The 12794-nt window shown below is 36.7% G+C and overlaps 1 protein-coding gene across 10 annotated transcripts in view; it reads left to right on the forward strand.

Moving 5' to 3' along the window:
- Window positions 1-12017, forward strand: part of AGTPBP1 (ATP/GTP binding carboxypeptidase 1) — a 71871-nt gene extending 59854 nt beyond the window's left edge. For 8 of the 10 annotated variants that reach the window (XM_049795691.1, XM_049795688.1, XM_049795685.1 and 5 more), the window contains one exon: window positions 11296-12017. In XM_049795691.1, the coding sequence (XP_049651648.1) occupies window positions 11296-11473 (178 nt within the window). In that variant the 3' untranslated portion in view covers window positions 11474-12017. The remainder of the gene's footprint in view (window positions 1-11295) is intronic. The other 2 variants (XR_007505113.1, XM_049795695.1) reach the window with 2 other exon arrangements.
- The last annotated feature ends 777 nt before the right edge of the window (window positions 12018-12794 follow it).

Here is a 12794-nt window from a genome sequence, read left to right on the forward strand (position 1 = left end):
GCAAGGTGTACCCTCAGCAAGTTTCCAGATGACACTGGACTAGGAGTGGCTGATCCAGAGGAGCCTTGACAGATTCTAGAAATGGGCTGACAGGAATCTCATGAAGTTCAGCAAGAAATGTGAAGTCCTCCACCTGGGGAGGAACAACCCCAGGCACCAGTACATGCCGGGGGCTAACCATCTGGAAATAAGCTTTGCAGAAAAGGCCATGGGAGTCATAGTGGACACCAAGTTGAACATGAGCCAGCAATGTACCCTGGCTGCAAAGAAGGCTAATGGTATCCTAGGCTTCATTAGGATGAGTGTAGCCAGCAGGTTGAGGGACATCATTCTTCCCTTCTCCTCAGTGCTGGTGAGGCCATACCTGTAGTACTGTGTCCAGCTCTGGGTTCCCTAGTACAAGAGAGACATGGACATAGTGGAGAGAGTCCAGTGAGGGGCCCCTAAGATGATGAAGGGATTGAAGCATCTGCCATAGGAGGAAAGGCTGGGAGAGCAGGGACTGTTAGTCTGGAGAAGAGAAGGCTCGGGGGGCATCTTAATCAAGGTGTACAAATATCTGAAAGGAGGTTGTAAAGAAGATAGAGCCAGGGTGGCATTGAAAAACAGCCCCAGATGTCCACATGACTGTCGTGGTTTCAGCCCAGCCAGTAACAAAGGACCACGCAGCCGCTTGCTCACTCCTCCGCCCCTCTCCGGTGGGATGGGGAGGAGACGGAGGAGAGAAAAGAAAAAAGAAACTGGAACCTCGAGGGTTGAGATAAAGGCAGTTTACTGGGACAAACACAAAGAAATTACAACAACAACAACGGCAATAATGAAAAAAAGGTATACAAAAAGAGTGATGCACAGTGCAACTGCTCACCACCCGGGACCCGACGCTCCGCCACTTCCCCCACCGAAAACAGAGACCACCCCCCGGCCCGCTCCCCATTTATATACTGGGCAGGATGTCCCATGGTATGGAATAGCTCCTTGGCTAATTCAGGTCAGCTGCCCCGGCTATGCCCCCACCTCCCAGGTTGCTGTAAAAATTAACTCTATCCCAGCTGAACCCAGGACAATAACTTTATATTAATAACTGCCTCAGATGTAGAATCTGTATTTTATATTGTCTCTCTGGAGAAAGTTAGCATCCTGGGTCACAGGTGTGCTGTGCTTCAGAAAAAATTACGTGCTGGATTTCTGAGTTTGTTAATGTTATTTATGATGGAGTGGCCTTAAAACAGCACCTGTTGAATTGGGGAATGTCATACATAAGTCACTCCCCATAGGATCTGCTGGAGAGCTAAAGACACATCAGAAACACTTTAGTATCAGGATGGGATAAAAAAGGGTGAGGAGTCACGTACCAGCCAGCCTTCTAACATACCACTTTGCATGAACACATGCACAAAATATCTAGTTCTGAAGCTATTTGAAGGAAGTGAATAAAAAAAGGAGCTAGAGTTCTTGACCTTCTTCCCAGGGTAGTGGGGGGAGAAGCAACTGGTTATGCTTTACCGCTCTGGTTAAGCTTTTAACTGATCCACAAACTGTAGGTGCAATTGTGGTAAAGAAGTAGAGAAACTGTTGTCTGGATTAAATGTTGGTGCTAGATGTTAGCTTAAACTAACAACAGGGTTAATGCTTTCTAATATTTCTGAAACTTTCAACAGGTCAGCACAATCATTTATTGAGAGAGATTTTCTTGTTTTGGTGAAACTAAACTTTACTGTAAAGGTAATAGTTATGGTCCTGATTCTGGAACAGGATCTCCGTAGTTAGTCTGTACACAAGTTGATCAGCTGCTTTGAAAGCACATACAAGCGTAAACACAATCCATTGGACTTAATGGTTCTTCCATTTTGGACTTCTAAAGCACACTGTTTATGATGGGTATGGAATTGCCTTCAGTGAGTAAAAGTCTATTACTGCTTTCTGTTTGATAGCAAACTTGAGTAACCCTAGATGAGAAAAGGAATAAAGGGGAAAGTGGGTTGTTTTGATGTTATGAAATAAAGCAAATCCTGGAAAGAGGTATGTGGACAGACATGTATAGTTTGAATTTCCTTTCCTTCTCCAGCTAAAATACTTCATTAATCCAGCTAGCTCTAGAAAAACCAAAATGAACTGCATGTAAAGTGCTGGGGCAGGGGGGAAACTGCTTCTGACTTGATTTACATTTTGTTGGTGGAAGTAAGGGGCGTGGAGACTGTTTTATACTGGATTTTCTGAAAGCACTAATGAAAAACTTACTGTTGCAAAAACACAATGTAGCTGGTTTGGCACATGTGAGCATAGATGAAAAATAACATGAGGCTCATAATATTATTGAGACTGTACATGGAAATATTTAGAATCCTTTTGTGTGAGGAAGGTAACTGGTACTCAGGAACTTCAAAAAACAGGAAGGTCCAGTCTCCACCCCAAAAGACTGGGTCATGAAAATCACAAAAGTAATTGTACTGCAAGACAAAATTTTAAGTTGAGAGATGAATGAATAACTTCATTCAATGTTTTGAAACTGAATTTGTATATAGAAAAAAAAAATAGTTTCCTAATCCTGACCTTTGGCTACAGATGGTGAAAGGTAGTGACAAATGCTTCTGCACTAAAGAAATTAAGGCAGTAGAAAAAAAATGAGATTCTGTGCATGTTGGAGTTATGATTTTTATCAGATAAGGAATATTGAGCTTTATTGGAGACATCTGTTAACAACTGTTTAGATTTTTCTAATGTCTGATGGCTTTGTTTCTTAAATATTTTAAATGTAAATCTATTAAATGTAAATTTACTTTATAACACTAAAATAGAAAAATATATAGCATGAAGTGAGAAAATAGGTACCTTGCTCTCAGTGTTCGTTTAGCAATACTGTGGATCTATGTGAAAATCTGTGGTGAAAAAACTAAATGTGTAAATTCCAAGAACTTGTCTTTAAAATGTGGCATTAAGACTGAATTATGTTGTGTATTTGTACCTGATTCTCTATATGTTCTGAACCCATCTTAGAAGTGATTTGATAATCATAATTATTTATACAGGGATTCATGTCATTGAATTTAGTGGAAATGCTTATTTGAAAAGTGAGAGTGGAATCAGACACCCAAGACAGCATGTTTTTCAGAGAAAAGTGCAAACTATACTCTTTGTGTCACTACTGGAATATTGACCTAATATCACACTGTTCCCTTTTTCAAGTGTGAATTTTCTTAAACTTTATGTGTAACTAGAGCAGTTTTATGTACAGCCACTGATTTGTCTGTACCTGCTGTTGCATCATTGAACAGATTTATTTAACCAAAGTTACCTAAGCAGTCATCTCCAATTTAAAATGTTGAAAAATATTTAAGCACATAATACTTACCCTGGCAAGATGTTCCTCCAGTAAACCTAGAACAATATGACTAGATTTTGTTTATTTCTTAAATTATAATTCTGTTATCCTTCTGAGACAGGAATGACCCATGTCTATGCATGATAATAAGAATTTGCTATCTGGATAACTGAGTTGACTCCTTTTTATTTTTGATAGCTGTGCTGTGTGCCATAGAAGTTATGTGCATACGTCATTTCTGCATAAGCAAGAAACTATAATTTTGTTCACATTACCTCCACTATTAGCAATGAAAGTGCCTTATAATAATTTATGTTTTCACGTTATTTTTTTCGTTCTTTGCTGAAGGGATTAATACTGCCATAGGTGGAACTAAGAGATGAGCCGATTTTTGTTTCTGGAGGCTCAGAAGCCACGTTCTGCCATATACCTTAGGCCGTCAGACTTTTGGCTCAATTACTTGGAAAAGTCTGTTCAGAGCAGAGCGATTTTATTCTGCTCCCCAACAAATATGCCCATATGACAATTGGGCCAGATATCCTTGGGGCCCAAGTTTCCTGTGTTTGGTAGCACTCACCGCATGTCTCAGCAGAAAGTTCAAAAACCTGTACTATTTATCAATGACAATACTCAAGGGGGAAGACTCGTTATTTATTTTCAGGTACTGCCTTATCTTCAGAACAGAAACACATACTGTAGAACAGGTTGTATTTAAAGGTCAGCTCTTTTATGGGATAATGAAGATACTGTGTTCTTCTATTTTGTATATTATTTAAAATAGATTTTAATATCTTTTTAAATGAATTCTATTGAAAGCCACTTTGTACTGTCTCGGGAAGTACTGGGCAAGGGTGTAATAGATAGGTGTTGATGAGATCATTCCTCCTCAAAAAAACCCAACCAAACCAACCAAACCAAAAAAAAGATGAGGAATATTCAGATTTTAGCAGCTGAAAAAAGTGTGGTTCAGCATGGATTTTCCCCTGGTCTTTCATAATTTTGGTTTTGGTCTTTTTGGGGTGGTGGTGGTGGTGGTATAGGTTCTACTTAAGCAGTATTTTTGTATGATCTCTAAATGAGTTTTCAAGACTATGCTGTATTTCCCTTGTACAGTGAAATAGAAGACTGGACACTGCCTCAAGATGTTGCAGTTCATTCAGATTCCATAATCATAATTTCTCTTGTCATCTTGGTGGTGTGAGAGGCATGCCAGAACATTTTGGTAGAAGGCTACAACTAATTTACATAGATACAATCTGAAGCAGCTCCTGGTGACACCTCTGATGAGGCTCAGCAAACTCTTGAGCTCTCCTTTGCCCACTTCCCAGTCCAATGATAATGAGATGTAGAGAAGCCCATGGCTGGTATTTCTAAGTACTCTTCCAGCTGCAGCACAGGGGAGGTGAGCTCCCTAGCTGTATGAGACCTCACTGCTGTTTGGAGGAAAAGATTGCTTTGTATCGTTTTATTTCTTCCCCTCCCAGCAAGGATCTGGCTACTTTTCTGTGCAGCAGAAGTCCCTCTCTTTGTAATTATCAGGAAATAGATTTTCATTTATTTTGTTTCTATTTCTTAGTGAAATAGTATCTGTAAAATATGTTGTCCATTTATCCTTTGGATCAATCCTCATATCCAAAGTGCTGAAGTTTTAGCATTTCTGTACAGCTCTAGATGAGTTATTAGAAATATTTATCAGCTGAGATATCTGTTCATTAGGTATCTGTTCAGTTGAGTGCTGGAGATATACAAAGAGCTATTGAGTAAAATTCATAAAGCTAATTTCCATTCCTCTTCAGAGGCAGTCATGGGTCAGAAGATAGTAGTGCTATTCCTTGCTTTATATGCCCAGACTTCCATTCCCATTATTCTATTCTAATAAACGTACTGCTTATTCTTTCCTCATACTTACATGATTCACTGCTCATTTCTTACCGTTAGAAATGAATGAGAAGCTACCTACAGAAAATGCATGTAAAAAATTCATGAATAAGAAGTATATAAGAGAGTAGTTTTTACACAGCTATAATATCCCTGTGTAGTTAGAGGAATGAATAAGATTGTAGTTATTTTCTTTGTATTTTGGATGTTACTGGTGTTACTTTTTACAAAATGACAATTTCGGTGCTTTAGAGGATAAATAGGCAAGTTTAAATGTTCAAGTCTAAACACACAGAAGCACTGCTTTTATTTCTTGCAAATGATTTTGAGGGTTTCTCAAATTATTTTTTGTTTTGCTGATTGTACTTAAAATAACCAAGTAAATGTTAATATTTTAAAATATACCTCCAGTATTTCATTACACATAGGCTCAGTTTCCATGACTTTATTTTGAACCATGTCTGAAACATACTTGACTTAAGAAAATAAAGCAGTAAGTAGATTTATTTCCCTCTGGCAGTGCACTTTAACATTTTAAGTGATGAATTAAACACTTTATTTTTCTTTAATTATTTCAGACCTATTAGCCAATGTTTCCCCCCCAGTTGCAAATGGAAAAGATTAGACTGAATGTAATACTGATCTTGTAGTAAGAATTATAGTTGTTATGCTGACAGGTTTGATAGAGTCTGTATGCAATGAAACAAAAACACATGACTGCAGTCATAACTGTTAGGACTTACTGGAATTATCCTTTGCACAATAACTTGGGCTGTTTTTGGAAATTCTTGTTGTTTCATTGATTGTTTTGAGGCTCATTAGTATGTTCTAGAACATGGTGTATTTTTGTTTGTTAATTTAATTTAATTATAGCAGAAAAGCAGACAGCTTTTGGGACCCAGCATGTCTTGAAAATGGTAGAAAAAGTAGACTGCCAAAAGGAGCTGTGGGAAAGAAAAACACTGATGCAAAATCCATTTCCTGCACTTAGTCTTACACTTGAGAAAAGACATCAGACTGGTGGGGCACGGAGTGAGAGGTGCATGCAGTGAGAATGTGTCCAACACTTTCTTGTAAAGGGTCTCTCTCTAGCTGCCAGAAGGAAACTGGATTTGTCCTACTTTATTTCCCTCCCCCTTAATAACTCTTAAAATTTGCCCAGACAATTGCATACTCCTAATCTCTATCACCTGTGAGTAAAAGTGTTTCCCTCCCCACTCTCCTGCAGCATTTGAGCTTTTCTTGGCCTTTTTTCCAGTACCTTAGGAGTACAACTTAGTTAAAAAGAAGGCATCTTATGCTGCAACTCTTGTCCTGTCTGTGCCTTTCAGAAGGTTGGAAGAAAAAGCTATGAAAGATGACACCTAGAATTTCACTGGTGGGCCTGGTGGTAGTGCATATGCACCAAGATGCTCCTCTGGCCCAAGTGAAAGTGATTGCTTTTAATTCTTTGTAGTGTCAGAGTACTGTTCATCTTCTCTAAGGCAAAATAAGGCAACTAGTAGGAAAAATAAGTATGATGAATAGGTTATATTCTTCATACCATTTTTCAAGCCTTTCTTCCACTCCTGGTAGTATGATCCAAATATTAGTCAATGATTGTTGAATCCAACTAATTTAATCCAGTTTTTAGTTTCACAAAATGTATTTCAGGGTGACAGCACAAAGAAAATGTTGAGATTAATTTTTATTAAGCGGTGGAGTGAAATTTAGTAACTCTGCGGATATTTTAAAACAAGACTTAGATGGGATTTGGATAGCCAGCTTCTTAGGGCTCAGAAAAGAGCGAGACATGTTGTTCTCTTTAGCCTTGGAAATTCCCTTGAGGAAATATCCTTACTACTTGGGAAAAACACATATGTGAAGAGGTCCTGAAGGGGAGAGCAAGTAGCTGCATGTGTGAGGTTGCCTACTGTAGCAGCATTGCTGATCCCTAGAAGAGAATATAGACCCTAAAGGGAAATTAAAAGTATGGAGAAATGATTCCTTTGTGATACCTCCTGACTCTTTCTCTGCTAAAATTTTCCCTCCCCTGGCAACGCAGTTTTGAAAAGAATCATTAGTTCTTCAGATCTTTCCCTCCTTCCTTTCCCAACTCCCCAAGTAGCTGCAATTCTCCATAGTTTGGCAGGGAATATGTCTTAATTTTTTCTTCCAAAGTTTTAAAATGTATACACTTCCCCTGTAGTCTCAGAAAACTGCTGATCTCCATGGGGCTGAAATTGTTTACGTTTGTGTCTGGCTTGCGGATTAATTTCTCTGTAATTGAGTCATGTGGATAATAAAACATCCAAGTATATCTTTTGAGGGACAAATAAAATTGTAGTTTGAAAAAATATACCCTGTTAGTGGATAGGTTTATTTTTTAATATGTTTGGAGCATTAATGTAAATAAGAAAAAACATAGGAAGATGTTGTCATTAAAAAAATAATAATTAAAGTATGTTTTAGAAAAAAGTTGTATTCATTCCTAAATTCAGTGTATGCAATGGCAGGTGATGTAGAAGATTTATTTTTTTTTTAAATTAAAGGGATATCCTTAAAGTTCTTCATAAACATGAAGACCACAGTATTGTATCAGGTATTTCGGAGTTCATCTTTTTACCCATAAAATGTTGTTTAAGTAAAATCTGCAAAACTTCAGGTTTTCATGTAGAATTCTCTTTTAACTGCCATGACTTCAAAGAAGATACACAGATTATGCTATCCCTTATACTACAGAACTATAGTTGTGTGATAAACAACCTCTGCTAACCTGAGAAAAATAATGGTTTCCTTTTAAAAGGAAAAGCGGGAGGTGTGGGGGTAGAGGAAGAGGGATTATTTAGCAAGTTAATTAGAAAAAGCCCGAGGGAAAAGTTAGGAAATTAAAACCCATAGAATCAGCATGACAGCAGCTAAAAATATATTGTCACAAGATATGCCAAGGGTGGGGAGCGGCAGGGAGGCAAATAAAGAATTTGATTAAACAGCAAGAAATTTTTTCAGGTGTTTTGGTTTCTACATTTCTTGTGACCCAGCGTTAGTAAAACAGCAGAGTAATAATTACATTTTGCAGATTCATACTTACCTTTAGAATAAGATTGCTGAAAAGTTAAATATCCAAGATTAACATTTGCTACATCAGAAGAAAACATGCCATGGGCAAAGCAAATGCACATGAGTGGTATGCGACACAGGTTTTTCCTTTGAATGTACAAAGTACTCAGATACCATTTTGTGAGGAATGAAGACTCAACAAAGGGAAAGTGAAAAAATAATCTTAGTAAATACAATCATGATATTTATTTTCAGTAATAAGTGATTGAGAAGCCATGGTGCATTGGCCTGGATGGTAAGTAGAAAGCTAAGATTGTTATGAGGCAGACTCCAGAGCCAGTTTTTACGTTAAAGGTTTGTGTAGCTTTGAAAATAAGATCTGTTCATCTATTCTAATGGTATTTTTTTGAATAAAGTAATTTATAATGTTGATTTTATTAAATGGGAAATGCCAATAAAAAGCATCCCTCAGTTTCGGATGAGAATTTTGAGCATACACATGCCAGAGCAAATGTGTTACATCAGACGCACTGACTTGAAGACTGTGCACAGTGGCTGAACTTCTAGAAGTTAGGGGCATGCCTACATGCTTACACCTACCTAAATAAGTAAAATACATATATACAAATATAACAAAAAATAGATATTGAATACATATACCTGTGTGTTTTTTCAAGACAATATAAAATAGGACATATTACATGAAATGACAAGCCAGTTCTAAGAGGTGAACTAAGAGGTGGTTTGCTTGTGTGTCCAGTTTTGTGGGGTTTTCTCCTTAAAATAGGTTTTGTTGGTTGCTTTTTTTTAATTGCATCAACTATGTGAGTTTAATTTCCAAATAATGACACTTATTAAAAAGAGTGGATAGAATTTTTAAGAGCTTTATTATTCTACATTATACCTCACTAACATGAATTATTATAAGTGCCTGCTGTAATGTGTTAACATCCCATTGTCAGTGGTTAGTAAAATATGTCATTGACATAGTTCATTGTAGTTTTCTGTTTCAGTATTCAGAATTATTAGTTAATATTGGGCCAACATTCAGATTTAATGGCTCCATTTCCTGTGAATTGAATTACACAGTCTATCCTGCAATTGCAGTGTGGATCCCTTGCATACGAAAGCTAAAAAATCATTATCTGTGTTAAGTGATTAGAAGCAGAAGTTGCAAAATAACTGTGCACAGGTTGGAAGTGATCTATGTGGTGAAGTTCCTTTCATTTTGTTCCTCAGACAAATGAAACAAACTTTTTTTTCCCCCAACTTTTTTTTCCTTAGAAGAAGTGTTGATAGGTAGTGACTTCCTAGGACGGAAAGTGTCACAGGACGAAAGTGTCACAGGACAAAAGCACAGAAAAATTACATTCCTTTGCTGGTTCTACCACAGGTTTTTCATGTAAAGTGTGTATCCTTATGGTATGTTGGCTTACCTACCTGTAAAATGAAAAAGATATTTTAGCAAAGATAGTAGTTATTTTCCTCACTGTTTGTGTCTCCTAAATGGAAACAATTTTGTTTTAAACACCTAGTTCATTAACCAACATAGCAGGTTGTTCCCCTGGTTATGGCTTAAATAATCTCTAAAAGTATTTAGTTTTGTGGAGCATTCCTTTTTGCATGGCTTAATGAGTATGAGCTTGTTTAGTGAACCACGATACAGATTGTTTTAAATGTAAATCCAGAGACTGTAGCTAAACTGAAATTTTGATAATTTATTTTCTTACTATTTTAGGTCTTCTGTCCTTTTTTTCCTTAAGCAAGGATTAACAATTCTTGTCATTTGTTGTTCTCCCAATATTTAAATTGAACTGTCAACAATACAAAACATGACAGTGTAGCATGTCGTTGAGGCTACAGGTAGAGGAAGAATACTGTGAAATTTATTTAAATTGAATAGAGATTGCATTGCAGATTTCAGGTGGTTCACTTAAGCTCCTAAGAGACCTTTAGAAAGCAGTGATTAATCCTTTTAATTATAAAGCCACAGCCAAGCTAGGCTGTTGTGTGCCGTAAGACAACAAAATTCATCAAAATTAATATGCAAACATTTCTACAAGTACCCTGTGATCTTTCTGAGTAAGAACATTCTCACTGTTTTGTATTAGTTCTGTGTGATTTGATTATTAGGTAAAATGCATTACAAAACCTTCATAGGACTTCATCTGAATATAAAATTACTTATGAAATATTTAGGAATACTTAGTGCTTATAAGCAGATAGCTTTTTACGTCCCAAGGTGGGTTAGGAAAACTGGAAAACACTATTTGGTTTGGTGGTGGTTTTTTTTTTTTCTCTCCTCTGTCCTAGGGAGGTGGGAGAATCAGAAAGTTGTCTTTTAACCTTTCTCCAGTTAACACTAAAGGTGTTAGTCCTGTTATTCTTGGAGGCCATGAGTTAAGGGCATAGACCATTCTGTGGGCAGTGGCTCAGTTCCTTAAATCCACTGCCTTTTGAACAGCAAGGCTTAACATAAAAATTTTAACTACGTGCGAGTGTGTGAGGACCTGATATGAGTCAAGTGATTCATATGGTAACTTAATTCTAGGCATAAACGTGACTGCTTGTTTTGTCATTTCTGATATGTACTGTGTAATTGCTCACAATGCTTTTCAGTAAAATATGTGTTCTAATAAAATAGAGGTTTCCCAATTGAATTTTTAGTGTCTCATCTGTTTTTTAGTTTGTTTATACCTTATAGCAACTTCTATTTTTTTATGTAGTTGTATCCTTCTGCAATAACCTCTGATACTGCTATAATTATATGAAGTTCTTAGAGGCCATTAGTTTAAGTCTATAATGTGTAGCTTGTTTGTCATGGCACATTTGGATAATGAGTTGTGTATGACTAATTAGTTCAGGGTCTTACAAACATGGTTTTGGCTCCCAGTTGTTTTACGTGCAATTAAAAAATTGATACTATTTCAGGTAAACAGCCCCTTTCCTGAGGTAATTTTTGGATTATTGTATGTCAGGACAGGGACAGGGCATGTTCTGAATGTATTGTTTCAAGCAAAACTTTTAACATAATTCATGTAACTTCTTGTTCATTATAGCCCTACTACATATGTTTTGGATGAAGATGAACCTCGCTTCCTTGAAGAAGTTGATTACAGCGCAGAGAGTAATGATGATCAAGACATTGAATTAGCTGATAATGCAGGTGATTATGAGGCAACTAATCAAGAAGATGGACTTTCAGACTCAGATTCAACAAGGATACTCCTTTCTTGAACCATCTTTGCAGCCAGTAATAGGAAATTAATTTCCCGGATTTTCATAGTCAAATACTTCCACACTGTTGTCTACCAAGGGGATAGGCTTAAAGAAACACAAACAACTGGGGCCTGCCTAGGTCAAGGACAATAAATATTTCTGATTTCTGGTAAACTGGCATTTGTTTTGTTTAAGGAATTCTGTGTTTTCTTTTAACACTAAATAGATAAATTTATTTACTGGTTCATTTTCTACTAAATAGCACTGCATGGCATTTTGTGTCCTTAAACCCTATCTACAGAAAAATGAATTATAATTTGTGGTGTGTCAGAGTACAGAAACTAATTTTGTGGTACGGTTCTTTGAGTTGCTTCCTGAAAAATACACATGTACAGATTTTCTAAATTAATTTGTGTATGTGTGTGTATATGCGTGTGTGTATCCTGAGGTGAAGAGGTTATTTTTCAACATTATTTCAAAGATACTTGAGATTGTGTTTGAAGTAATGTAGTGCCTGCTCTGGAACCATTCAATAATTACTAAATTAAAAATGAAAAAGTGATGTATGAATTGTTGCACTTGTTTCTTGCTTCTGAGGATTATATTATAAGGTTTTGCCACAGTACTAAGTGAAAATATATAATGTGTGTTCACAGTTCAGGAATTTTGCACAGTGACCAATGCAGCCTGTGCTTACAAGACCTTATACACTTGTATAAAACTCTTTCCCATAAAATAGGCATGTTTTAATATGAAGAGAGGTTTTTTTAAGTGTACATGACTGCAAAAAGTGGTTAGTTGTGTACGCTGTATGTATGTTCAGCTACCCAGTTGCTCAATTTTTCTTGTTCAATATGCACGTTGATAAGAGTTCACTTTATTGTGGGCACATTAATAACATACCCAACTCAAATGCTTTAAGAGGGAAGGTGCATTTTGGTTTAAACATCTTTTGTCTGGTCTCAATCCAATGTTAACCCTGTTGTGAGAAGTAGATCGGGCTGTAACTTCCTGAGGTCTCTTCCAGCCTGAATAATTATTCTGTGATTCTGTATTCTTCATGTTTAAAGTCGAGCTGTCAGGCACGGGTTTTACACTTCATCTTTTCCTGTCATCTACTAATTTTTACTGCCTCTTGTCTCTGCTTAGAATAAGATCTAACAGAGAAATGAAGTTGTATGCTGCTGTTTACAGAACTGACGTGTTTTGCAATGAAAAATATATTTCCAAAATTATTTTTACTTGATGTGACCCAGTTGTGGCATTCATTTTCCACTGCATGATCAAGGGCTTTAAGAGCATGAAAAATAACACTTCTAAGTTACAGCAGGTTTTTAAC

Source organism: Accipiter gentilis, chromosome Z (assembly GCF_929443795.1).
Source record: "Accipiter gentilis chromosome Z, bAccGen1.1, whole genome shotgun sequence".
Classification (NCBI taxonomy): domain Eukaryota; kingdom Metazoa; phylum Chordata; class Aves; order Accipitriformes; family Accipitridae; genus Astur; species Astur gentilis.